The sequence below is a fragment of the Canis lupus genome, chromosome 16, assembly GCF_048164855.1.
Source record: "Canis lupus baileyi chromosome 16, mCanLup2.hap1, whole genome shotgun sequence".
NCBI classification, from domain to species: Eukaryota; Metazoa; Chordata; class Mammalia; order Carnivora; family Canidae; genus Canis; species Canis lupus.
In genome coordinates this window covers 61,220,594-61,243,395 of record NC_132853.1, presented here as the reverse complement: position 1 = coordinate 61,243,395, position 22,802 = coordinate 61,220,594, and the positions used below count along the sequence as shown (strand labels likewise).

General features: G+C 53.0%; 1 protein-coding gene across 7 annotated transcripts in view; it reads left to right on the top strand.

The window, feature by feature from the left end:
- Positions 1–22,802, top strand: part of WDR45B (WD repeat domain 45B) — a 42,049-nt gene that overhangs the window by 4,339 nt on the left and 14,908 nt on the right. For 2 of the 7 annotated variants that reach the window (XM_072782101.1, XM_072782104.1), the window contains exons 2-10: positions 1,661–1,735; positions 7,263–7,364; positions 10,696–10,783; positions 11,920–12,014; positions 15,033–15,223; positions 15,798–15,883; positions 16,592–16,693; positions 17,285–17,406; positions 18,035–19,032. In XM_072782101.1, coding sequence (XP_072638202.1) covers positions 1,661–1,735; positions 7,263–7,364; positions 10,696–10,783; positions 11,920–12,014; positions 15,033–15,223; positions 15,798–15,883; positions 16,592–16,693; positions 17,285–17,406; positions 18,035–18,147 — 974 coding nt within the window. In that variant the 3' untranslated portion in view covers positions 18,148–19,032. Of the gene's footprint in view, positions 1–765; positions 1,267–1,660; positions 1,736–7,262; positions 7,365–10,695; positions 10,784–11,919; positions 12,015–15,032; positions 15,224–15,797; positions 15,884–16,591; positions 16,694–17,008; positions 17,407–17,761; positions 19,033–22,802 lie in introns of those variants that run through there. The other 5 variants (XM_072782103.1, XM_072782105.1, XM_072782102.1 and 2 more) reach the window with 5 other exon arrangements.

The following is a 22,802-nucleotide window of genomic DNA, read 5'->3' as shown; positions in this document are numbered from 1 at the left end:
CGGGATCTGGGAAGCAGAATGACACAAGGTGTGCCTGTCTGTGGGGCAAGCTCTGCCGTGATTCTGGCTAACCCAGGGCTCCGTGGGGTCCCCAGCTTTGGGTGGGGCTTCCTCTGTGGGAAAAGGTTGGGTAAAGACAGCAAGGATGATGCCCAGCCTCTCTAGAGGGCGGTCGCCAACCTTGGATGTTTCTAATACCTTTCCTTCTACCTTTTATGGAAGTAGGCATTCTTGACAGCACACATGCCCTAAGTGTTGAGCTTGGCGAGTCTGCCAACCTGAAATCACCTTCCAGCAGCGGTCAGGTTAAGGAACCGAACCCACCTGGCCATCCTGTGCTCCGTCCAGTCACCGCCCCACTGCCGTCTCACAGTGGCGTGCATTAGTTTTGCTTGTCTCTATTCTTGTTTCTGACTTTTTTCTTCAACATCACATTTGCAACACATTTTCCATACTGCTGAGGATCATTGTAGATCAATCTACCATTGTAGGGTGGGGGGGCATTTGGGTGGGTTCCCAGTTTTTGGCTATTAGGACGTACTAGTGCAGCTGTGAACATTCTTTTTTTTTTTTTTTAATTTTTTTTTTAAATTTTTATTTATTTATTTATTTATGATAGTCACAGAGAGAGAGAGAGAGGGGCAGAGACACAGGCAGAGGGAGAAGCAGGCTCCATGCACCGGGAGCCCGACGTGGGATTCGATCCTGGGTCTCCAGGATCGCGCCCTGGGCCAAAGGCAGGCGCCAAATCGCTGCGCCACCCAGGGATCCCAGCTGTGAACATTCTTATGCACGCCTTGGACGAACATGCCTTGTCACTTCTGCAGGGCATATGCACGTCGGGGTGGAGTTGACCGCTGTAGTACCTCGCGCACACAGTGTCCCAGAGCTGTGGTAGTGGTTTACAGTCCACCAGTGGGTTGAGAGGTCCCAGACCTCTAAATGTACTGTATATTTGTCATGTTTACCATCTTGGCGACGTTAATTGGACCATTAACAACCTGGTGTGTAACTGTGACGGATTTAAAGCTTAGGCTTGTTGACAGGTAGGAGGAGGTCGTGGGAGGCCTCAGGCCACCTGAAAGGCCGTACTGCAGCAGCCCTTTCCTCCCCTGCCCCGGTTTGCTGTGTCCACACTTGCTAGGATTGCTGGCTCGCAGCTGTCCTCTGGGAGGCCTGGGCTTTCCTGTTCTGTCATTGCCTTTCCAGATCTTGGTGTATGACACACAGCACTGGAGAGACATGTTCGGAGTGGGAAAGCCAGTGGTGAGTGTTAGCTGGAGGCAGGTGTTAAGGGAAGCGTGTGGCGGTGGAAGGGCTTGTGGAGGTAGCTGGTGAGCCCCTCCTGGAATTAGTGTTTGGGCAGAGCTGGTCTTCAGGAATGCCAGAGAAAGACCCTGCAGGAGGAAGCTGGAGTGATTCCAAAGGCTCTTTTTCAAGTTAGATGACCGAAAGTGTTGTGCTAGGTTATGCACGTCATGTGATAGCAGCCCTGGGAGGGTAGTTGTGGCGAGAGCAGACCATGTCCATGTGGTCAGAGCATCTGGAAGGGGCTTAGGAAAGGCAGCTTTCTCCAGTCCCCTTGTTTTTGCTATTTCGGGCCTGGGGTCCTTAGCTGAGATCTCACTGCAGTGATTAATGTGTCTCTCTCACACTTTAGGATGCTTTGCATGTGGGATGGAAAACGGATTCCGAGTCTATAACACCGATCCGCTTAAAGAAAAAGAGAAACAAGGTAAGAATAGGTGACATTTCATGGTGTCTCCCTTTTTGCAGCCCTCAAAGAATCTGCATTTTATCCCATGTTTGGCAGAGCGGAGGGGTGGGTGGGGTGCTGGTTTTGAGAATTAAATAAGAGGTTCATGGCCCTCTGCCCCCCTGGACGGGGTGGGGGTGCAGGGGTGGTCCAGATGGCACGGCCCAACTCTGATTGCTCTGGGAGGTGTGAACTTTGAAGCGTCGTGTGTGTTTGCCCCGTCTTCAGGTCTTGCTGGTTGCAGTGGGAGAACACGGTGTAGTTGTTGCGGGCCATTCTCTCTCTCCCTGCTGAACAGGAGGGCGTAGAGAACTCAAGTAATGGGTTTAATAGAGTATATGGGACTCTTGACCCTTGATAAATGACTGCTTAGAAAATATTATTTGTAATAGTGTTTTTAATTTTTTTTTTAATATTTTATTCATTTATTCATGAGACACAGAGAGAGAGAGAGAGGCAGAGACACAGGCAGAAGGAGAAGCAGGCTCCTTGCAGGGAGCCCGATGCAGGACTGGATCCCAGGACCCTGGGGTCACGTCCTGGGCCAAAGGCAGATGCTCAGCCGCTGAGCCACCTGGGCTGCCCTGTAGCCATAAATTATAGTGGCTTCTGTTTACATATTTCAGTGTTTTAAGTTATGTTTTTGTGGAATACAAGTTTTCAAAAGCTTCTTAGGTGGAGTCAGGACTTCTGTATACTAATATAATGGTGGACTTTTTTTGCCATTTGACAGGAAAAAGTGGTAAATTTTACAGGTAGAATTTTTCCAATTTATTTTTCTCCTAATATGCTTTTCTTAAGCTTTTGGTGTCTCCTACACTTTACTTGATTGGAGAATCAAGCTTTGTCAACAGATGAACAAATCTCAGATCAATCAAAGAAAATGAGAAACATCCTTTTTCTTTCTACAGTTGTGGTTTGTTTTCATTTTAATTCAGTGCACAAGTTATATTTTCTGAGTGGAACTGTTTCTTGTCTGTAGGAGGTAGTTACTACATCCACTAAACAGCCCCCTTTCATTATCATAACTAATAATCCAGCTTCAGGGATTTTCAGAAATCTTTCTGACCGTGGCCATGGCTTGTAAAACAGTAGTGCTTTCCACCTAGGACTTGACTTTGTGGGCTCAGCTGTACAACTTCCATTATCAGAGAAAGACGGCGCAGGGACTAGTTCAGGGCTCAGGTTCTAGGCCCACACTGTTGAGCGGAATCTGGCTCTATCCCTTACCAGGCTGCTGTGTGACCTGGGGCGGCAAGTTCCTCACCTCCCCTGGGCCCCGCCTTGTGGGAAATGAAGGTGATAACTGTCTACCTCCCAAGATTAGTGTGACGATCAATGAATTAGGATGCTCAAAACAGGTAGATTAGTGCCTGGCATGCTCTTAGGTGCTGTGTAAGCTCGTGCCTTCCTGCTCTGTCAGCGGCCCTGCGCTCTTACAGGGCACGGGTCATGGTGGGAGTCTCCTATCAGTCTTCTGAGTATCTGACTTTTATTTTTTGGTTGCTTAGTGAATTAAGACAACTCTGCTTTATATAGATAAATAGTTACAAAATACTTTGAAACAATTTGACTTGTAAATTCCAGGATACTTTTTACTTAAAGTGCTCTAGAAGTTTAGGAGTTACAGGCTTAGTTTTAGGTTGAATCATTAGCAGTATATTGATAGCTATTTCCTAATTACTGAAATGTTTATAACAAATTCAGGATTTTTTTCTAAAAATACATTAGTCAAGAAGCTTTAAAAGTCTGAGTTCCAGGGCAGCCTAGGTGGCTCAGCGGTTTAGCGCCACCTTCAGCCCAGGGCGTGATCCTGAAGACCCGGGATCGAGTCCCGCATCGGGCTCCCTGCATGGAGCCTGCTTCTCCCTCTGCCTGTGTCTCTGCCTCTCTCATGAATAAATTTAAAAAAATCATAAAAAAAAAAAAAAATTTCCAGAAACGTTTGCCATTGTTACACTGAGGGCAAGTACTGTCCTCCTGCTGCTCAGCTGAACTGTGTCTGTGTCTGGAGCAGGCTTTCCCTCAGCTTAGCTGGAGTGAGTTTGAAAAGGATCCTGGTGGGGCCATGCTGTGCTTTTTGATGGTGTATTTGGAGAAGTCCATGCCTCTGCACTGTACTTGGTCTGCTGTTACATTTCTGGCAACTTACAACTGGATGCAAAACAGGCTGGACCTTGTTCCTGTTTTATCTCTGCGCTTTGTGTTTCCTAAATGAGGAGGAAGGAAGTGTGCCTGCATTTCAGCAATCACCCCCAGATCTGGGCTGTCGGCCCTGTTCTCTCCAGTGTGACTGTGGCACTGAGTAGATGTGATTGGCCGTGAACTGCCTCTTGCAGTTGTGCCCGCCGCTGGCAGGGACTGGGAGCTATTGGAGCTGTTGGACCCTCCTAAGCATTGAGGGTCCTGGGTCTTATTCACACCTGAAGCGGTTGCAGCTCTGCTCCGCTCCAGGAAAGCCGTGGAGACCCAGGGAGGACTGCCTGGTGTTCACGGTGATGCTGTGGGGCCCGAGTGTAGGACTCTGATTCACATCTGAGCATACACAAGACGGAAGGTTCAGGAATGATGCATTTGGATAGAATAATACCCAGTGATTATAGAAGTTAAGGAGTATTCTTTTTTTTTAAAAAAAAAAAAAAGATTTTATTTATTCATTCATGATAGAGAGAGAGCAAGGCAGAGACACAGGCAGAGGGAGAAGCAGGCTCCATGCCGGGAGCCCGACGCGGGACTCGATCCCGGGACTCCAGGATCACGCCCTGGGCCAAAGGCAGGCGCTAAACCACTGAGCCACCCAGGGATCCCCAATACGGAGTACTCGTTAAAAGTTAATTTCACTTTTTCATTTAGAAACAGCTCTTTTGTGGTGCACAGGTGATTAGAGCCTGCGTAGCCTACGCTCAGTGAGCGTACACAGCCTGCAAGGCGGGCAGAGGGGTTCGGAGGTGTTCCCGTTTTCCGAGTCCCTCACTTGTCCCTCCATGTGACCCGTGCTCACCATGGGCTGTCGGCAGCCATATGTGGGGAAGTAGCAAGGACACCGCTAGAAAGCACAGCATGTGACAGGCCGTGCTCAGGTGAGGCCCGCCTGTTGCTGAGCCCGCGGGTGGTGACCGGTGCCTTCCCTTGTCGAGTGCTGCCCTGGTGCAGAGGACAGTGACGAACAAAATGGGCAGGGTCCTTGGTGACACACCCAAGTAAGTATCTAGAAATAAAAGGTGACCTGTCGTGCACAATTCCTGACGTCACCCAGTCCAGCAGCCTACCTGAGGTGACTGTGTGCTGGGGCCTTAATCCTCGTTTGTCTGACGTCCCAGAGGTTCACCTGGACTTCGTGCTCGTGCGCTCACCCGGTGTGTCCGAGATGAAGGGACCAGAGAGCAATGAGAGAAGCCTGCAAGGTGGGGGACATGAGCTGTCGCAAGGGGTGGCGGTAGCGCGTCAGCGTGCAGCCGTGCGGAGGCTGCCGAGAAGCGGGCCATGGCATGGCCTGTTTCACGGCCATTTTTATTTTTAATTTTTTAAAGATTTTATTTATTCATGAGAGACAGAGTCAGGGACCCAGGCAGAGGGAGAGGCAGGCTCCCTGCGCGGAGCCCGATGCGGGACTCGTCCTGGGCCCCTGGGTCACGACCTGGGCCCAAGGCGGCCACTCCAGCCCCGGGCGCCCCGTGTTTCGTGGCCTCAATGGTACAGTTCAAGTTGGTAGAATCTTTTTGTAGGGTGATTTGGCAAAATGTGTTCACTACAGACACACATACTGTTGAATTCATCAATTATACCCAAAGGATTTTATCTGAGAGAAAAAATTGGAAGTTACTAGATGTTTGTATAAAGATATTATTGTTGATCCCGAACAACACAGGAATTAGGGGCAGCCCGGGTGGCTCAAGTGGTTTAGCGCCACCTTCGGCCCAGGGCCTGATCCTGGAGACCCTGGATCGAGTCCCACGTCGGGCTCCTTGCATGGCGCCTGCTTCTCCCTCTGCTTGTGTCTCTGTTTCTCTCTCCTCTCTGTGTATTCTCAGAGATAAATAAATAAAATCTTTAAAAAAAAAAAAAAGAAAATCCATGTGTGACATTTTTTTTTTTTTTGAAGATTTATTTCTGAGAGAGCTGGAGAGAGAGCACGCGCATGAGCAGGGGGAGGGAGAGATGGAGCCAGAGAAGCAGACTCTGCTGAACAGGGAGCCTGACATGGGACTTGATCCCAGGACCCCAAGATCATGACCTGAGCCGAAGCCAGATGCCCAACTACTGAGCCCCCCAGGCGCCCCCATGTATGACTTTTGGGTTCCCCAAAACTTTTTTTTTTTTTTGGGTTCCCCAAAACTTAACCACTTATAGTATACTGTTGACCAGAAGCTTTTTATCAGTAGCAGTCAGTTAACATGTGTTTTGTTTTTTATACGTATTATATACCGTATTCATACAATGAAGTAAGCTCAGGAGAAGGAAACAATATTAAAATCATAAGAGAAAAAAAATCATAAGAGAAAACACATTTACAGTATCAAACTGTGTTTATTCAAAAAAAAGTCTGCTATAATTTGACCTGTGCAGTTCACTCCCGTGTCACTCAGGGTCAAGTGGATTGTCAGTCCTTTCTAGCGTTTCTACTAGGCCGTGAATTTTGCATTTCTCACTGAGTGAGCTGATGAACTTTGGAATCATCTTGAATAATCGTGACTGATCTGTTAATTTCTGACTTTCAGAGGTTTTGCTTCCTCTCTTGCCCTTTGCCGTGCCCTCCCTGTGCCAGGAGCTCTGGTCATTTCTCCCCAGAGCTGAGGAGAGCAGCGTGGGCTGGTCCTCCTCTGCCACAGAAACCTTCCAGAGTGGGGTTTGTCTCTCTGAACCCTAAACTTCTCACCGGGTTCCTGTTGCCTTCCCTGAGCAAGGGTTGTTGGTCTTCCTTTTGTCGTGGAGGACATCTAAAGATCTGCCGATGTTTTCTTCTTAACGTAATTCATGAATACTTTTTGAGCATTTCAGACCAGTGAAAGGTGTTTTAAATGATAAACTCAAAAAAAAAAAAAAAGTTATAAACCCTGCTTTTACATTGAAGCATTTTTTTTTTTTTAAGAATTTATTTATTTATTGATGAGAGCGAGAGAGAGAGGCAGAGACACAGGCAGAGGGAGAAGCAGGCTCCATGCAGGGAGCCCGACACGGGACTCGATCCCAGGACTCCAGGATCGCGCCCTGGGCTGCAGGCGGCGCTAAACCGCTGAGCCCCCCGGGCTGCCCTGGTCCATTGGCTTCTTAGGGTGCTGTGGGCTTCACATTTATACCTGGAAACACGGCTCATGAGGATGGGCTGCTAAGGGAAGTGCAAGCCCACAACTCTTTGTCTTGCCCGGCCACCCAGCAGTGTCCTTGCTGATGGTAGTCAGGTATAGATGGCTGATAAAGTCAAATGCTGAGTGTTACATTTCTCATTTTTTCCTGTATTTGAATTGTAAAATACACATACTAACTTTTTTTTTCAATATCATTTCAGAATTTCTGGAAGGAGGAGTTGGCCATGTTGAAATGTTATTTCGCTGCAACTATTTAGCTTTAGTTGGTGGTGGGAAAAAGCCGAAATACCCCCCCAACAAAGGTAAAGTGACAGTGTGCTTAATGATCATGCCTCATGTGTTGTAATGTCTGGAACTTTTTAGAGCATCTTGGGGTTTGCAGCTCCATTTGCTCTTCCCTGGTAGCCCTGTGGAGTGTGAAGGACTAGTCACCAACAGGAGGCATCTGGAGAGAGAGGCTTGATTCTGCTGTTCCCGGGAGTGTGTATGGCAAGGGTCACTTGCTTCTATTGACGTAAAGCACGTGCTTTTCAGTGAATGTTGGCCAAATAGGGGGCACGCCGTGCCTATGGACCCGGTTTTGTTTTAAGTATTCAACTGTGGGTTGGTATCATAAATGTTAAGGGGTTTGTTTTAAAGCGAGGTATGGGAAGGTGGTTCTTCCTACAAAGAGGCACTGATTTGCAGGAGCATCGCTTTGATTGCCACATAGAACAAAACCACATTGGCTCTAGGTTTAAGAGTGGGTGTAGGTCTGTGTTCAGACAGATTGCGATGTAAGAGGTCTGGTTTTTAAAGTAGGAGAGAAACAGAAACTTTACCCACCACAGTTGTGTCCTCCCTGCCTGTAGACCCAGGAATCTCTCGGGGGAAGAGAAAGAGAGGAGGGCAGGACAGCGGAAGGGGTGGCAGGGGGATTGGGGCAGTGGGTGAGGACCTCGGGTACAGAGGAGGTGGAATCAGGAAAGCAGCCCCGTCCTGGCTTAGGAATGTTCTCGTCTAGAAGCAGTGTGGCGGACACGGCTGCCCTTACTCACAGGAAGGGGTAGGGAGAGAAGTGAGTGGCAAGTGCTGGTGACCTGGCGGCCCTGGAGGACTGTGGGGTCGAGCCCACTGCTGATGGTTCCTGAGCAGGTGGGAGGGGGTGGAGTGCTCTCTTTCCAGCTTCGGCAGGAGGAGAAGGTTCCGGGAGGTGCCGTGGGTGTGAGCGCGAGCTGGAGGTCTCCTGGAGACGACGTGGGGTGCACGACTGTGGCAGGCTCTGCGGCCCCGGCTCAGAGCTGTCAGGGGAGCCCCGTGGAGGGCGTGAGTGGGGTGGGGAGCAGAGCTGCTCGCAGGGGTGAGCCCGGGGGAGCAGAGCGTGTGGCTTGGGAGAAAGGCCGTCCCGACGTGACATGGAAGCCAGTGTATTCGGGGTGCAGGGAGGGGTCACTGTGGAATAAAGGTTACTTTAGGGGCATCTGGGGGGCTGGACGTTCAGCTCTTGACCTCAGAGTTGTGGGTTCAAGCCCGGCATGGAGCCGCCTCAGAATTCCTCCCCCTGGGGGATCCCTCGGTGGCTCAGCGGTTTGGCGCCTGCCTTCAGCCCAGGGCGCGATCCTGGAGTCGGGGGATCGAGTCCCACGTCGGGCTCCTTGCATGGAGCCTGCTTCTCCCTCTGCCTGTGTCTCCACCTCTCTCTCTATGGGTCTATCATGAATAAATAAATAAATCTTTAAAAAAAAAAAAAAAAAAAAAGAATTCCTCCCCCTGGCACCTGCTGGGTCGGTGTTTGCCTTGCCGTGAAGCGTGTTACTGCTCACGGAGGAGGAAAGAGAGCGTGGAGCCCGGCCCTCCCATGGCACCGGAGGGTGGGCCACCGTGGGGTCTCCTTCACCTGTCATTTTTGTTCTCTCTTACAAAAAAACCCAAGAAGTTAACGTCTCAGAAAATTTACAGACTTAGATGAAAGCCATTTTCTAACAAATTTTGAGTAAAACCTAAATTTATTTCTTGTAAAAGAGTACTAAAGGCAGTTTTAAAAAACAACTTGGTTTGTTTAAGCTTTTATGAGATTCAGGTTTTTTTCAATATCAAAATTGTTGAATTGACTCTTAATACTTTAGTAATTGTAGATAATAAGATCCACATTGTTGACACGTGAAGAAGCTGGTGTTTGGTTTATGAAAGAGTTAAAATGAGACTGGAGATGGGTGGTCGCCGTGCAAGCAGGCGAGCAGGCTGGCTGCTCGGAGCCGAGAGGCCTCCTGATTCAGGCAGGAGCTTAGAGGGCACAGGACGGAGAGTTCCAGAACTAGGGGACACACCTGCTGTCAGGAACTGTTAAAAGGCAGACCTGCCAAATCCCGGGCAGTACACAGAACCTCCAGCCACGGGGGCAGCGGGAGGCCAACAGTGACCCCGGGTCCGTGGATTTTTCTCACTGCCTGGGGCATTGCATCTGGTCACTTTCCTTTTGTGAGTGAAATTTTGTGCTGCTGGCTCCTGGGATCCGTCATGCTGTTTCCAGAAGTTTCTAAAAAGAGTTTACTCATATTTGTGACACTTGACGTGGCTCATCTTTGGGACCCTGGCTGGATTGGGCCAGTTTACCTTTGCTTGAATTGCAGACTTGACATTAGGTTGCGGGGCCGGGGCAGTGTACTTGGGAGCTGTGTGCGAATCCTCTGCCTGCGAGGTGGTGATCTCAGCGAGGGGGCTGCGGGCGGACTGCCCCCCCCCACCCCCTGCACCCTCACCCCCAGGGGAGCCCACTTTGGGGATTTGTGAATGAAGAGACTTAGCAAACAGGGATGGTGTTTTGAAGGGGTAAGAACAGAAGTCTCTGCTCCATATTTGAATAGTTATAAATTTTTACCTTCTCAGGTACTGTGATCTCTTGATTTAAAATTGAGGTCCTGGAGTCCATTCTGGCAGAACTTGCCCCGAATCCCACCTCCAGGACTCCAGTTGGTCATAGGGCCGGGACCCCTGGGGACCGTGGCTCACAACGGAGGCAGTGTCCCTCCCTCACGCTCTTCCCGGACAGCTCTGCGAGACAAGGCTCCGGAGAGTGGCAAGGGTTGGGGTCCAGACGGCCTGTGCCTCTTCCCCCTGCGCGCTTCTGCCCTCCTCATCCTTGGGGGTCATCTGTAATGTTCTCAGCCCTTGGGACGCAAACTACTGATGCTTCGTGGACCACATGAGTGTGTGCAGCAGAATGCGACTGAGAAGAGTGAGGACCGTCGGGCGGGGGTCGAGAGAAACCCCCAGCCCTGTTTTTTTATCCATGGAAACTGAAGCCTCTCTTCTCTGGGTCCAGGGGTGTCTCCAGCTTGCTTTGGGTTCAGGCGGGTGGAAGCCAGGAAAGGGGGCTGGGGAGAAGTTCGTCTGGAAACTAGGCAAGGTGGGCAGCGAGGAGGTGCGTGTGTGTGCGTGTGGGTTGCGGGGTGGGGGGGGGAGAGGGTCAGTGGGGGTGGTGTGGACCGGGTCGGGGTGGTGGGAGGGAGCAGGTGAGCACCCCACTGCCAGCCACCGCGTTGGGCGGGGTGCAGTGCCCCCCCCACTCTGAGCCTGGGCGCCGGGAGATCCACAGCTCCGCGGGGGACTGTTCTGCAAGGCCCCCCCGCCCATGAGTTCTCTCTGAAATTTCAGTGATGATCTGGGATGACCTGAAAAAGAAGACTGTTATTGAAATAGAGTTTTCTACAGAAGTCAAGGCAGTCAAGCTGCGGCGAGATCGGTAGGTTTGCTATCTCCGTTTTGAAAGTGGGAATAGCCTCTTTCTCTCAAGACGGCTGAAATACTTGAGGAAAAAACGTGTTTGGGAAAATTATGTCTTCAAATGTGATGATTGTAGTAATGAGCCAAAGGATGTGGAGTTCTCTGTGTTGCTGCGGAGGAGGCCTGAATTCTAGGGGCTTCCACGGATGGTTGGGAAGCAGTGGCTGTGCCTGGCTGCGGCCCGGGGGTGCTCAGTCCTTCCCAGGACGGTCCCCGTCCCACAGGCTCCCACTGAGGATGCAGGGCTGAGCCGCCCCTCGGTCCAGCGTTTCTACACGCTGCCTCAAAAACTGTTACCTGTGGGGCAGCAGCTCTTTCTGCTCACGGGTCCTGTCCCAACGCTTTAATAAAACCACCATTTTGCACCAAAAAAACCCCAAACTGTTACAAGTTGGGAGATGAAGATTTGGAGACTCCTCATGGAGACGGTGGCTTTGCTGTCACCTGCTGAGAGTACAGGCCTCTCGCAGCCACCACCGTCATGGTGTTGAGGAGGACACAGAAGTTTTTCCTAGTAGGTTGAGCAAGATAGTTTCATTAAATTGGATTTTAGTTTGGTGTGATGCATATCGACACTCAGCTACGGGAGGGGCGGAGCCGAACAGGGTGCCTGTGAACAGGGGACTGTCACACCTGCCTTCTTGGGTAGCTTGTGACTTGCAGTAATGTCCTTGGTAGGGCCCCCAACAATGCAGAGGCGGGGGCCATGTCCAAGGACCTTGCCGTTCCCAGCGTTTCTAAATTATCCAGACGTGGCTCCGGTGGATAAATAACTCCTGCCCCGTGTATTCTATATGGTTCTTAGTCTGGGTGAAATATTTGATGAAAATGTCCTTAAACCTCAGAGAGATCTGTTAGGCAGCCTGCGCCCAGGGGCCCAGGGGAGAGGCCCTCGTCCACCAGCGCCCGCCACACCCCGGGGCTCACGGGTGACCTGCTCCAGAGACGTCGCCGGCACAGGGCTCTGGTTCAAGAATGATCCTGTCTGTGCTGTTTGGACTCTCTAAGTTTCAAAATTATAAGAACAAAAATCACAAAAGTCTAGAGTTTCGCTTTGGGGAATAGGAATTCTGATTGTGTTTTTTTCCTTTCCAGAATTGTGGTGGTTTTGGACTCAATGATTAAGGTGTTTACATTCACACATAACCCCCATCAATTGCATGTGTTTGAAACCTGCTATAATCCTAAAGGTAAGACACTCAGAGGAGGAATGATGGGACTGGCTCATGGGGACGTGTGCGGGGTGCCCTCTGCTGTGGCGGGTCTGCGAGTGGCCTGTGGTGGTGACACGGGTCCTGAGGTGCGTGGGGCCCCTGACGGAGACCGGCTTCTCCGTTTCCCGCGCACGCGCTTCCCTCGGTGCCCACCACCGCCTCCTGGGAAGCTCGGCCCGCCGGCACCTGGCCTGCCAGGCAGGGGCTGCGCCCTCCCCGTCCCCCACCCTGGGCGGCGGCGGGTGTTCAGGAGCCCCTTGGGGGACCTTACAGTTGGGTGTTTTCACTGAGTTCTGAGGGGTTTCCTTTCCTTTTTCTTCCGGAGCCAGGATTGTATGTGACACTGTTCCCCATTGTAGCATCTTAATTTCTTTTTAAGATTTTTAGTGTTTTTCTTCTAGCTTTATTGAGCTGTAATATGCATAAATTCACTCATTTTAAGTATACGAATTGATAACCCGAAGTCTTGGTAAATGCCGTAAGCAGCTGTGTAACCTCCGCCTCAGTGGAGCCGAGTCCAGGCGGCCCCTTCTGCAGCTGGCCCTCAAGTTTGGCCTTTTCGGTTCTGTTCGGGGCCTTTCTCCTAGCTGACTATTTCTTAGATTCCTCCGTATGTCGTGTATTATTCTTTTCCTCGTTTTTATTGCGAAGTAATCGTGCGTGGTATGGAGAGAGTGGACTGTTCATCCACTGCGGTGGTTTGACTGTTACGAACAGAAGTTGCCGCGAGTGTTCACAGACACGTCTGTGCGTGGAGGTGCCGTTTGATTTCTCTGGGGTGAGTGCTGACAAGATCGTTCGTGTGCTGGGTCATACTGTGATGACGTGTCCACGTTTATAAAAATACCTACAAAATGTTTTCCGAAGGGGCGGTGTCTTCTTGACCCCCCCCCCCCCCCCCCCCCGGGGATCTAGGAGAGCTGGATCGCAGCAGGTCCCTGCCCAGCACTTGGTGTCACTCCGTTGCCGTGGCCGCTGCCGTGGCCGCGGGAATAGTATGCGCCTGGGCTTGAGTTTGCGTATGTCTCTGAGGACTGGCACCGATGAGCGTCTGGTCATGTGCTTGTTGCCATTCAAACGTCTCTTACGAGGTGTTTTCACATTTTCTCCCATTTTAGCATTGTTTATCTTTTCAGTTGTGAGACTTCTGCGTATGTTCTAGATAAGGCCCTTGGTCTATTAGTTTTGCAGAGATTTTCAGTTGGTCTGTGGTTTTTTGCAAAAAAGATATTTTCTTCTAGAAGCTTTAGATCTTCACTTAGGTGTTTAATCCTTTGTGTGTGTGTGTGTGTGTGTGTGTGTGTATGGCATGAGCAAAGGCCCAGATTTGTATTTTTCTTTATGACTATCCGGTTTCTAGTGCCATTTGTTAAGACTACTTTTTCTGCATTGAATTATCTTGGTACCTTTTTTTCTGATCAGGTGAATATAAGATTTTTCTGGACTTTTTATTCTGTTCCAGTGGTATGTCCTTATGCCAGTACCATACTGCTTTGGTATCTGGAGCTTTAAAATAATAATTCTTAAAATTAGGCTGTGTAAGTCTTCCAATCTTTTTATTTTACAAAAAAATTTTAGCCATTCTAGGACTTCACCTTTCCTTATAACTTCTAGTGTCAACTTGTCTGTTTCTTCAGAAAGGCTGCAGAGACTTGAATTGTGACCACACAGACCCTGCGGGCGGATGAAGATTCTAGCCGTGACCGTAGTAGATCCGATCGGGTCACTCCTCCATCTGTCAGATCTTTGGTTTCCTTTTTTTACATTGTGTTACAGTGTCTTATACAGATGCTGTTAAATTTATTCCTGAGTATTTTGACTTTTTATGTAATTGTTCTTTTTTTTTTAATTTTTATTTATTTATTTATTTATTTATTTATTTATTTATTTATTTATTTATTTATTTATGATAGTCACAGAGAGAGAGAGAGAGAGAGGGGCAGAGACACAGGCAGAGGGAGAAGCAGGCTCCATGCACCAGGAGCCCGACGTGGGATTCGATCCCGGGTCTCCAGGATTGCGCCCTGGGCCAAAGACAGGCGCTAAACCGCTGCGCCACCCAGGGATCCCCTTTTTATGTAATTGTTAATGGAGTTTTTAGATTTCACAGTTCTGTATTCTCAGTGGCTGGCACTATGGAAGACAGACATTTGACAAAATTCATTCAAGAATAAGTTCAGGGATGCCTGGGTGGCTCAGTGGTTGAGCATCTGCCTTTGGCTCAGGGCCTGATCCTGGAGACCCAGGATCGAGTCCCATGTCAGACTCCCTGCATGGAGCTTGCTTCTCCCTCCGCCTGTGTCTCTGCCTCTCTCTGTGTCTCTCAGGAATAAATAAATAAAATCTTATAAAAGAAAAATAAGTTCAGATGTTTCCAATTATGAGGCTGTCTCACTGGAGTTAGCTTTGTTTCTTTTTTTTGTTTTGTTTTTTTAAGATTTTATTTATTTATTCATGAGAGACACAGGCAGAGAGAAAAGCAGGCTCCAGGCAGAGAGCCCGATACAGGACTCGATCCCGGGTCTCCAGGATCACCCCCTGGGCCAAAGGCGGCACTAAACCACTGAGCCCCCCGGGTGCCCCTGGAGTTAGCTTGAGTTGGCCCTCTTGTACCTTTTACAATGAAAAGATTGTGTGCGTCCGATATAAATGAAAACCCTTGGGGGCGCCTGGGTGGCTCAGTCAGTTAAGTGTCCAACTCTTGGTTTCGGCTAAGGTTGTGGTCTCAGGGTCAGGGCATCGAGCCCCACATCGGGCTCCACCCTCAGCAGAGAGTCTCTCTAGCTTCTGTCTCTCCTCCTCTCCTCTGCCCCGTCTGCTTGGGCACGTGTGCACGTGTCTTCTCTCTAGGAAAAATAAAATCTTTAAAAAAAAAAAAAAAGGAAAACCCATGCCTAAGTCTTATTTTTTTATTTTATTTTTTTGTGAGGTAGAGGGCAGAGGCTTGTACACAGTCGTGAGTCCTTGATGGGTTTTTTCTCTGTCTCCGAGCAGGCCTCTGCGTCCTGTGCCCCAACAGTAACAACTCCCTCCTGGCCTTCCCGGGCACACACACAGGCCACGTGCAGCTCGTGGACCTGGCCAGCACCGAGAAGCCGCCCGTGGACATTCCAGCCCACGAGGGCGTCCTCAGCTGCATTGCTCTTAACCTGCAGGGAACAAGAATCGCAACCGCATCTGAGAAAGTAAGTGCGTGTCCCTCCGTTGATAGAGCCGTGCACCTGCCCCCGCCGCCCTTGCTCCCGGGGACGTACCGTGTGGGCCCCGCAGAAAGGCACCCCTTCCTTGTAGGTTCTGACTCTTACGGGTTCCCACCTTCTCTTGGGAATCAAGTCAGAGTTCACTAGACCGTGGAAGAGTCCCGTTACTTGGTGAAAGCTCCTGTTTTTGGCAGCAGAATCACTGTTCCTTTTTGTAACCAGCCGTGGGAGTTAGAACAAAGATGGCGTTTCTCTAGACAGGGCTGACAGCCCCGCAGGAACGTCCCCCCGGGCTGCGGGGTCCTCCTCGGCATCTGCCCGGCCGTAGAGGCATGGGGTCAGTGGGGAGGCTGGCGCCAGGGCTCTGGCTCCTGCCCGGTGCTGTTGGGCTGGAGAGCCACCTGCTTCTCGGGGACAGCGGAGGGAAAAGTTGAGCATTAGATGATGTGGATGAGTTTGGGAAGGGGTTGTACGGGCTAATGGGTTTGTGAGTGTGATATTCATTTAAAAAAACTAAAAAATTGTGAATGATAATAAAACACTTCACTGTTTTTCAAAGGGGACCCTTATAAGAATATTTGATACTTCATCAGGGCATTTAATCCAGGAATTACGAAGAGGGTCTCAAGCCGCCAACATCTATTGGTAAGAGAGCCCACCATTCCCCCAGGGCCATGGCTTTGGGTGGGCCACGTGGGCAGGGCGCATGCGACCGAGGGCACGTCCGGGTCCCTACCTGCTGTGGGGGGTCAGGTGTGAGCTTGTTTTATTAGGACTAATTTTAAATTGTTACTGTGGGACTATGTACACAAGGAGAAGGAATATGATTACCTGCCGTTGACCCATTGCCCTGCCTCGTGCTTGTCCGTACTTGCCATCTTCCTCCTTCTCCACTGGCCTCCCCCTGATTCTCCTGGGGTATTTTAAGGCAGACACCACAGAACTCATTAGCTCATCTGTAATCAGTTGGGTGCCCTGTGAGACACCGCAGCCCGTGGGGTTTCGTCCTTCGCACCCGTGGCCTTGGCCAGTGCTGAGCAGCATTTGGGTACGCGTGATAAACGTGATTAATACGTGACTGTAGGGACTGTGCCTGTGGAGCCCTGTGGGGTCTCCGGTGTCTGCCCTCAGGGCCCCGGGGCCTCCCGGGGGGGTCCGCAGGGAGCCTCTCCCTCTCCCTGGCACCCACTCTACTGGAGGGGGGCCTGCGTGGGCTGGCGAATGGGGGCAGTGGTGCTCAGGGTCCTAGGAATGCGAGGAGGCCAAGGTCAGGGGCCAGCTCACAGGCTGCTGCTGCGGGTGGGCGGCTCCTCTGTCCGCACGGAAGCACAGCTCCGTCTTGTGTCCCCGCAGCATTAACTTCAATCCGGACGCTTCCCTCATCTGCGTGTCCAGTGACCACGGCACCGTGCACATTTTTGCTGCCGAAGATCCAAAAAGGAATAAACAGTCTAGGTGGGTTTCCCCGGAGTTAACAGGCCTCGCCCCTCCTTTGGGCACACTGGGTGTGGAGTCACAGTCGGGTCTCAGTGCGCGCTTGGCTGTGTGACAGTGAGGGCGGCGACCCTCTGGCAGCCCAGCTGCGGAGGCCGTGGGCCACAGTACGTGCTACCTGTAGCTTTATTACAAGGACACGGACGCATGGTCCATGTTCCGTGCAGAAGAGACAGGAGTTGACCATTTGTTACTGGCGACAGGAGGGTCTGAGGGAAATGTGGGGAGTCGGTAGTGACGCAGGGAATTTCAGCTGTACGCATGGGTGTCCCTCAGCTGCTCCTGGTCGGTGGCCACGGTGTGCGGCGCGGGAACGGGCACGCCGGGCCTCCTTGCCGTCTGACGAGGGTCCGGTCCCCGTCCCGATCGCGGACCTGGGCCGGGGCCGCGCCCCTCGTGCCGCACTTGCCTGGTTCCTGTGAGCCCGCGTGAGCACTTTGGTTTTCCACGTGACGAGACCAATCAAAAGGACAGACTGCGGCCCGGCTCGGGCTGCGAGGGACCTGGCCCTCCCCGAGACTCGGCCGTAACCGCCTTCTCTCCCTCCCCTAGTCTGGCCTCCGCCAGCTTCCTCCCAAAGTACTTCAGCTCCAAGTGGAGTTTCTCCAAGTTTCAGGTGCCCTCAGGCTCTCCGTGCATCTGTGCCTTTGGAACGGAGCCAAATGCCGTCATCGGTAAGTGGGGCCCACGGTGGCCGCCCCGTGCTTGTGCTCCGGGGCGGGGTCCCACGTGGGGCCTGTGCGGCCGCAGGGGAAACACCAGCCCTGGCCCGGGGCGCCCCAGCAGCTCGTGGGTGCTTGGACTGATGACCCCACGGGGCTTCCCCACGTGTCAGTCAAACATGGGCACCCCCAGAACGGTCGGGGCTCCCAGCCGCCGTGGGCGTGGGGCGGGGCGGGGGTCCCCCATCAGCCACACTCACTCTGGGTGGCCACCTGGGGCAAGGCCATTTCCGGGTGAGCGCGGTGCTGTCTGCTGTTGACCTCACGCGGAGAAACACGGGAGTGAAATGGTGTCCTTCTGTCTCAGCCATTTGCGCAGACGGCAGCTACTACAAGTTCCTATTCAACCCCAAGGGGGAGTGTATCCGGGACGTCTACGCGCAGTTTCTAGAAATGACCGATGACAAGCTGTGACTCCGCCGGGCGCGAGCAGCGCCCACGGCTGGCCACCCCAAGGCGCTGAGTGTGCCCGTCAGACTCTGGGGCGCTGCGCTGCCCGCGGGCCTCGTGCTCATGGCCGGAGGACCCCCTGGGACTGCGCTCCTGAAGCCATCCTGCGGTTGTCTGTTTTCCCGAGCAGGGCTTCCCGTTTCCAGTATTAAAGAAGGATCATCCTCCCGGCAGTGTAGACGCTCCCGTGGCTCTGAGCAGCCAGGCCCGACTGCTGGCCTGTCACCCGTACTCCAGCTGTGACGCTTGCTTCCGTGCTTCCACCACCCCCGCCTGTGCCCCGTGCCCTGGGCGCTCCGCACATGGACTGCGCTGACACAGCGATGGACGCATTAAAATTTGTTTTGGCCGCAGATTCCATCATTTTCCCTGAGTCTGTCACGGGGGGTGAGCACACGTGTCCGTGTTCGTCCTGACGGCCCCGGGTCTCCATGTGGGGCCACGGTACCAGCAGCCTTAGAACAGGAGGGAGGGGTTCCTTCTCCATCTGGACGTGAGCAACGACTCCACCGTGCTGGGGAGCCCGGGGTGGCGCCCCCTGCGCCGCGACCCCGCCGTCCCCAAGCCTGTCGCCAGCCTCGCAGCAGCTGCGTGCCCACGGGGCACCGTCCTGTCGGAGCTGCTGGAATCGGGGCAGAGGCCCGGCGCTCCGTGGGCTCGCCCCCAGGTTTCCATCGTGTGCATGGGGAGCAGCGCGTAGCTCTTCAGACCAGCCCCCAGGAGGGCGGCACCTGACGGGGATGGAGGGGGGCCAGGCATCGGGCTCACAGGCCACAGCCGCGGGCAGTGCTGGGGCGAAAGGCCCACCAGGACCTTTCCTGGCATTTGGGGCTGAGGCCAGTCATGGGCTCTGTGGTGTTAGTGCTCCCGGAAGTATGTATTTGATTTTCTTAAATTCCTTTTAAAGAAATCTAGTTTCACGGTTCTGGTTTCCGGTTGTGAACGTTGAAAGTCTGGGGCTGCAGCTGTCGTCCTGCCAGTTCTTTTACTGTCATGTAACCAACTCCCTTTGTACGTGGATTTCAGTGTAAAGTCTGCATGTTCCTTTTGTGTGTATTTAATCATGAAATTTAATTTTGCACTTATTTGTAATGTTCCTTTTAAATAAAAGTGACTAATTTTGTTGTAGTCCGTATCTGTTGAGGGAAACAATTGTGTCTCACAAAACCGAACCCTAGTTTCGGGATCGGCCACCCTGGGCCGCTGCACTGCGCGGGGAGCGGGGCTCCGTCGGGGACGCTGGTCGGGGCTGGGGCGGGTGCGGCGGCCCAGGGCTCCTCGTTCACACGGTCCTGGTTTGTGTTTCCCCAAACACGTCCCGCGCGTGGACACGGTACAGCTGTCGCCGCGGGCCCGCGTGGGGCCTGGGAGGCTGAGGCAGATGCGTGCCATGGCCGTGACCCGAGTGGCTCCCACGGGGTGGAGCGCGGCTGCCCCAACTGCTGACCCTGGGGGCAGGCCGCCCGGCAGGCCGTGTCCCTCCCGGGGGCCCCCGCCCCGGCGGCGTCACCAGGCTTCCCGGTGCCCCCGGGCCTCTGCACGGCCTCGGGTCGACCTCGGCACCTCGGGAGCTGGGCCTGGAATCTCGACCCTCACAAGAGCCCGGAGGAGGCTCGCGGGGTCAGGGTGGGGAGGTGCGCGGGGTCGGGCGGGGAGGCTTGTGGGGTCGGGGTGGGGAGGTGCGCGGGGTCGGGCGGGGAGGCTTGTGGGGTCGGGGTGGAGAGGCGCGCCTGGACTCACGGGCCTGCCCGATGACCTCGAGTTGCCCCCAGGTGCTAATGTGTTTGTTGCTGGCCCTTTAGGGACCCGGAGCCGTGGCACGCCGTCTGTCCGGCTGCATCTGCCGCTTTTTCTTCCAAATGGGCTTGAAAGTATCTGGGGTAATAGCCTCAGAGAAGAGCATTTTGGTGCAATTACCGAAATACAAAAATGATTGTCCCGTGCCGAGGGACCAAGCGTGTCGGGACCCTGTCACCGTGTCCCCGACACGCAGGTGCTAGCGTCTCCTCAGCGGCCTCAGACCCGCTCGTCTGTAAGTGGCAGCAAATTGACTTGCGCGGGAGGAAGCTCTGAGTTTTTCTCTGGTGTTTCATGGGTCTTGTTTGGTTTCAAAGTGAAAACTCTTTTACAAACTTAGACTTGGGAAATGGGTGTTTCTCTGTGTGCCTTATATATTTATCATCATGGGGCCTTGTTGAACTTCTTGAATCTGTAAATTTATGACTTTCATCGAATTTGTTAAACTTTGGGCCATTATCTCCTCATCCAGTTCTCTCGTCTCCTTCTGGGAGCCAGTCTGTCCTGGTCACCAGTCACTGCGCCTGTTTATATGATTTTTAAATATTTTTTCCTTTTTTTTTTTTTTAAGAAAAATAGGTTAATTTTCATCTACCACTGACTCACCACTGATGCCCTATCACTGCCCATTCTGCTTTAAAGCCTGTGACAACGTATATTTTTCTTTTAACCACGTCTTATTTCAGATACTATTTGTTCTAAAATTAGTATCTGATTCTTAGCAAATGTTCCCGGTCCTTTGAGCAGTCTTTGTTACGTCGTCGTGCATGTTCAGGGTGCAGCTGTGGACGTCTGCGATTCTAACATCTGTTTGTCTTTATTCTGAGCAGCAGTCACACTCGTGTGCAGCACTTTCTGGTCGTGACCTGGGTGTCGCATACGCACCCGGCAGATACCATATGTTCTGTGTCTCTGAGGATCACAAATATTTGTTTTGTTTTGTTTTAAGCATCTAACCCTGCTGAAGCTGTTCTCGCTCCGCCCCCCATGGCAGGTGGCGGGTGGAGGGCAGCGGGGCGCCCTGGGCTCTCACCGGGTTCACAGCCGTGGGGCTGGGGGCACGATTTTGTCGTGTAGTTTTTCTGCATCTGTTCAAGTGCTCACGTTGTCCTTTATTCTGCTAATGTGCCTTACGTTGGTTTCTGACGGGTCGGCCAAGTGTGTGGTCGGGAGGCGAACGACTCGGCCGAGGCGTGTGATCCCGCCACCCCTGTTAACTCCGTGGGGCTGCTGAACGCTGCTTGCCCGTGGTAAAGACCGACCGCGTGTCCGAGAGCTCCTTGTACCTGCAGTTTTCATTACATTGTCCCTCCCACGTGCTGATATTGTGGGTTTCAGGTTAGAAATTTTGTGGTTTGGGCATTAATTTTAAAACCATTTGCTTTAGGGATCCCTGGGTGGCGCAGCGGTTTGGCGCCTGCCTTTGGCCCAGGGCAGATCCTGGAGACCCGGGATCGAGTCCCACGTCGGGCTCCTGGTGCATGGAGCCTGCTTCTCCCTCTGCCTGTGTCTCTGCCTCTCTCTCTGTGTGTGTGACTATCATAAATAAATTAAAAAAAAAATTAAAACCATTTGCTTTATGCAACAGCCATGGAAACACACACGTGCACCGGTACCAGCCAAAGCCAGAGTGCGCCTGACGGGCAGGAGGCAACAGTGCATGGGGTGGGATTTTTTTTTTTTTAAGATTTTATTTATTTATTCATGGGAGACCCACAGAGAGGCAGAGACGGGCAGAGGGAGAAGCAGGCTCCCCCCGCCCCCCCGGCGCGGGACTCCATCCCAGGACCCTGGTGTCACGCCCTGAGCCGAAGGCAGATGTTCAGCCACGGAGCCTCCCGGTGGCCCCCTGGGGGCCCCCAGCAGAGTGTTTCTAGTTCATCCACGTTGTAAACGTTGCCCTTTGTTGTCCCGCAGGACCTGCAAGGGAAGGAGGGGCAGTGGGACGAGGGAGCCTGTCCCCTTCCCCGTGCCTGTCACCCTCCAGGCCGTCCGCAGCCTCTGCGGCACCAGCTCCAGGCTCGGGTGGAGCCGCGCAGGCACTGCCACCAGGACACGCGCCTTCACTAACCAGTAACTCAAGGTTTTAGCTTTTCCATCCAGTTACCAGTTGGCCCAGTCCTCGCCGGGGCTGCGCGGCGTGCGTGGGTTTTGACAGAGGCCCCGGCGTCCCTTCCTACCACCTCCATGCCAGCTCCGGCCACCGCGGACTTCTGGCTTTTTTAGAAACCTTACGACAGGAGTTTCCTGTGGCTGCGGGGACAAATGGCCACAAGCAGAGTGACTTAAGACCACGGAAAGTTACTCTGCTACAGTATCGAGGGCCGCGAATCAGAATCGGTGCCCGCAGGCTGCTCCCTCGGCCCTGGCCCCTGCACCGCGGTCCCCCTGCGTCCCCCGGGGCCGGCCCTATTCAGCCGGGCCCACCGGTGGGTTGCCACCGGGGAATGCGTCCCCGGTCCCCCATCCCCTCTGCCCCCGCTCCATCCCGAGGACCCCTGGCCTCCCCCTAACCCGATGGCATCTGCACCTGTTTGGGGTTTGTGAGGCCACGGCCCATGAGGGACCGTGTCCGCTGGTCCGTTCATCCCCGGCGACATGGGCCTTGTTCCCATGCTGGGACCCCGCGCAGCTTTCCGTGTTCCCGAGGCTCGGAGCCCCTCCCGGGAGCCGTGCCAGTGGGCGCCGTGCAGTGGGTCCGCGGCTCCGAGCCGGTCCCTGAGCAGCAGCTGCCCGCCGCGTGCCGGGTGTTTGTAGCCTTGAAGAAACGTCTGTCCTAGTCCTTCGCGCTTTTTTTTTTCTGGTAAAACACACACAAGATTCACCACTTTAACCACCTTTGGGTACCGTTCGGTGGCACGAAGTCCGTCCACAGTTGACGCCGCCGCCACCGTCTCCAGAACTTTTCATTGTCACAAACGAGAACTGTGCCCATTAAGCAAAACGTTCCCGTTTCTCCGCCCCCTGGGCCCCCGGAGCCTGTGTCACCTGCCACCTAGGGGGCTCTTCCCCCCTCCCCCCGGGACCTCCGTGTGGAGAGTCACCCGCTCTCTGTCCTTTCGTGTCCGGGTCCGTCCACGTGGAGAGGTTCCCCGGGCTGC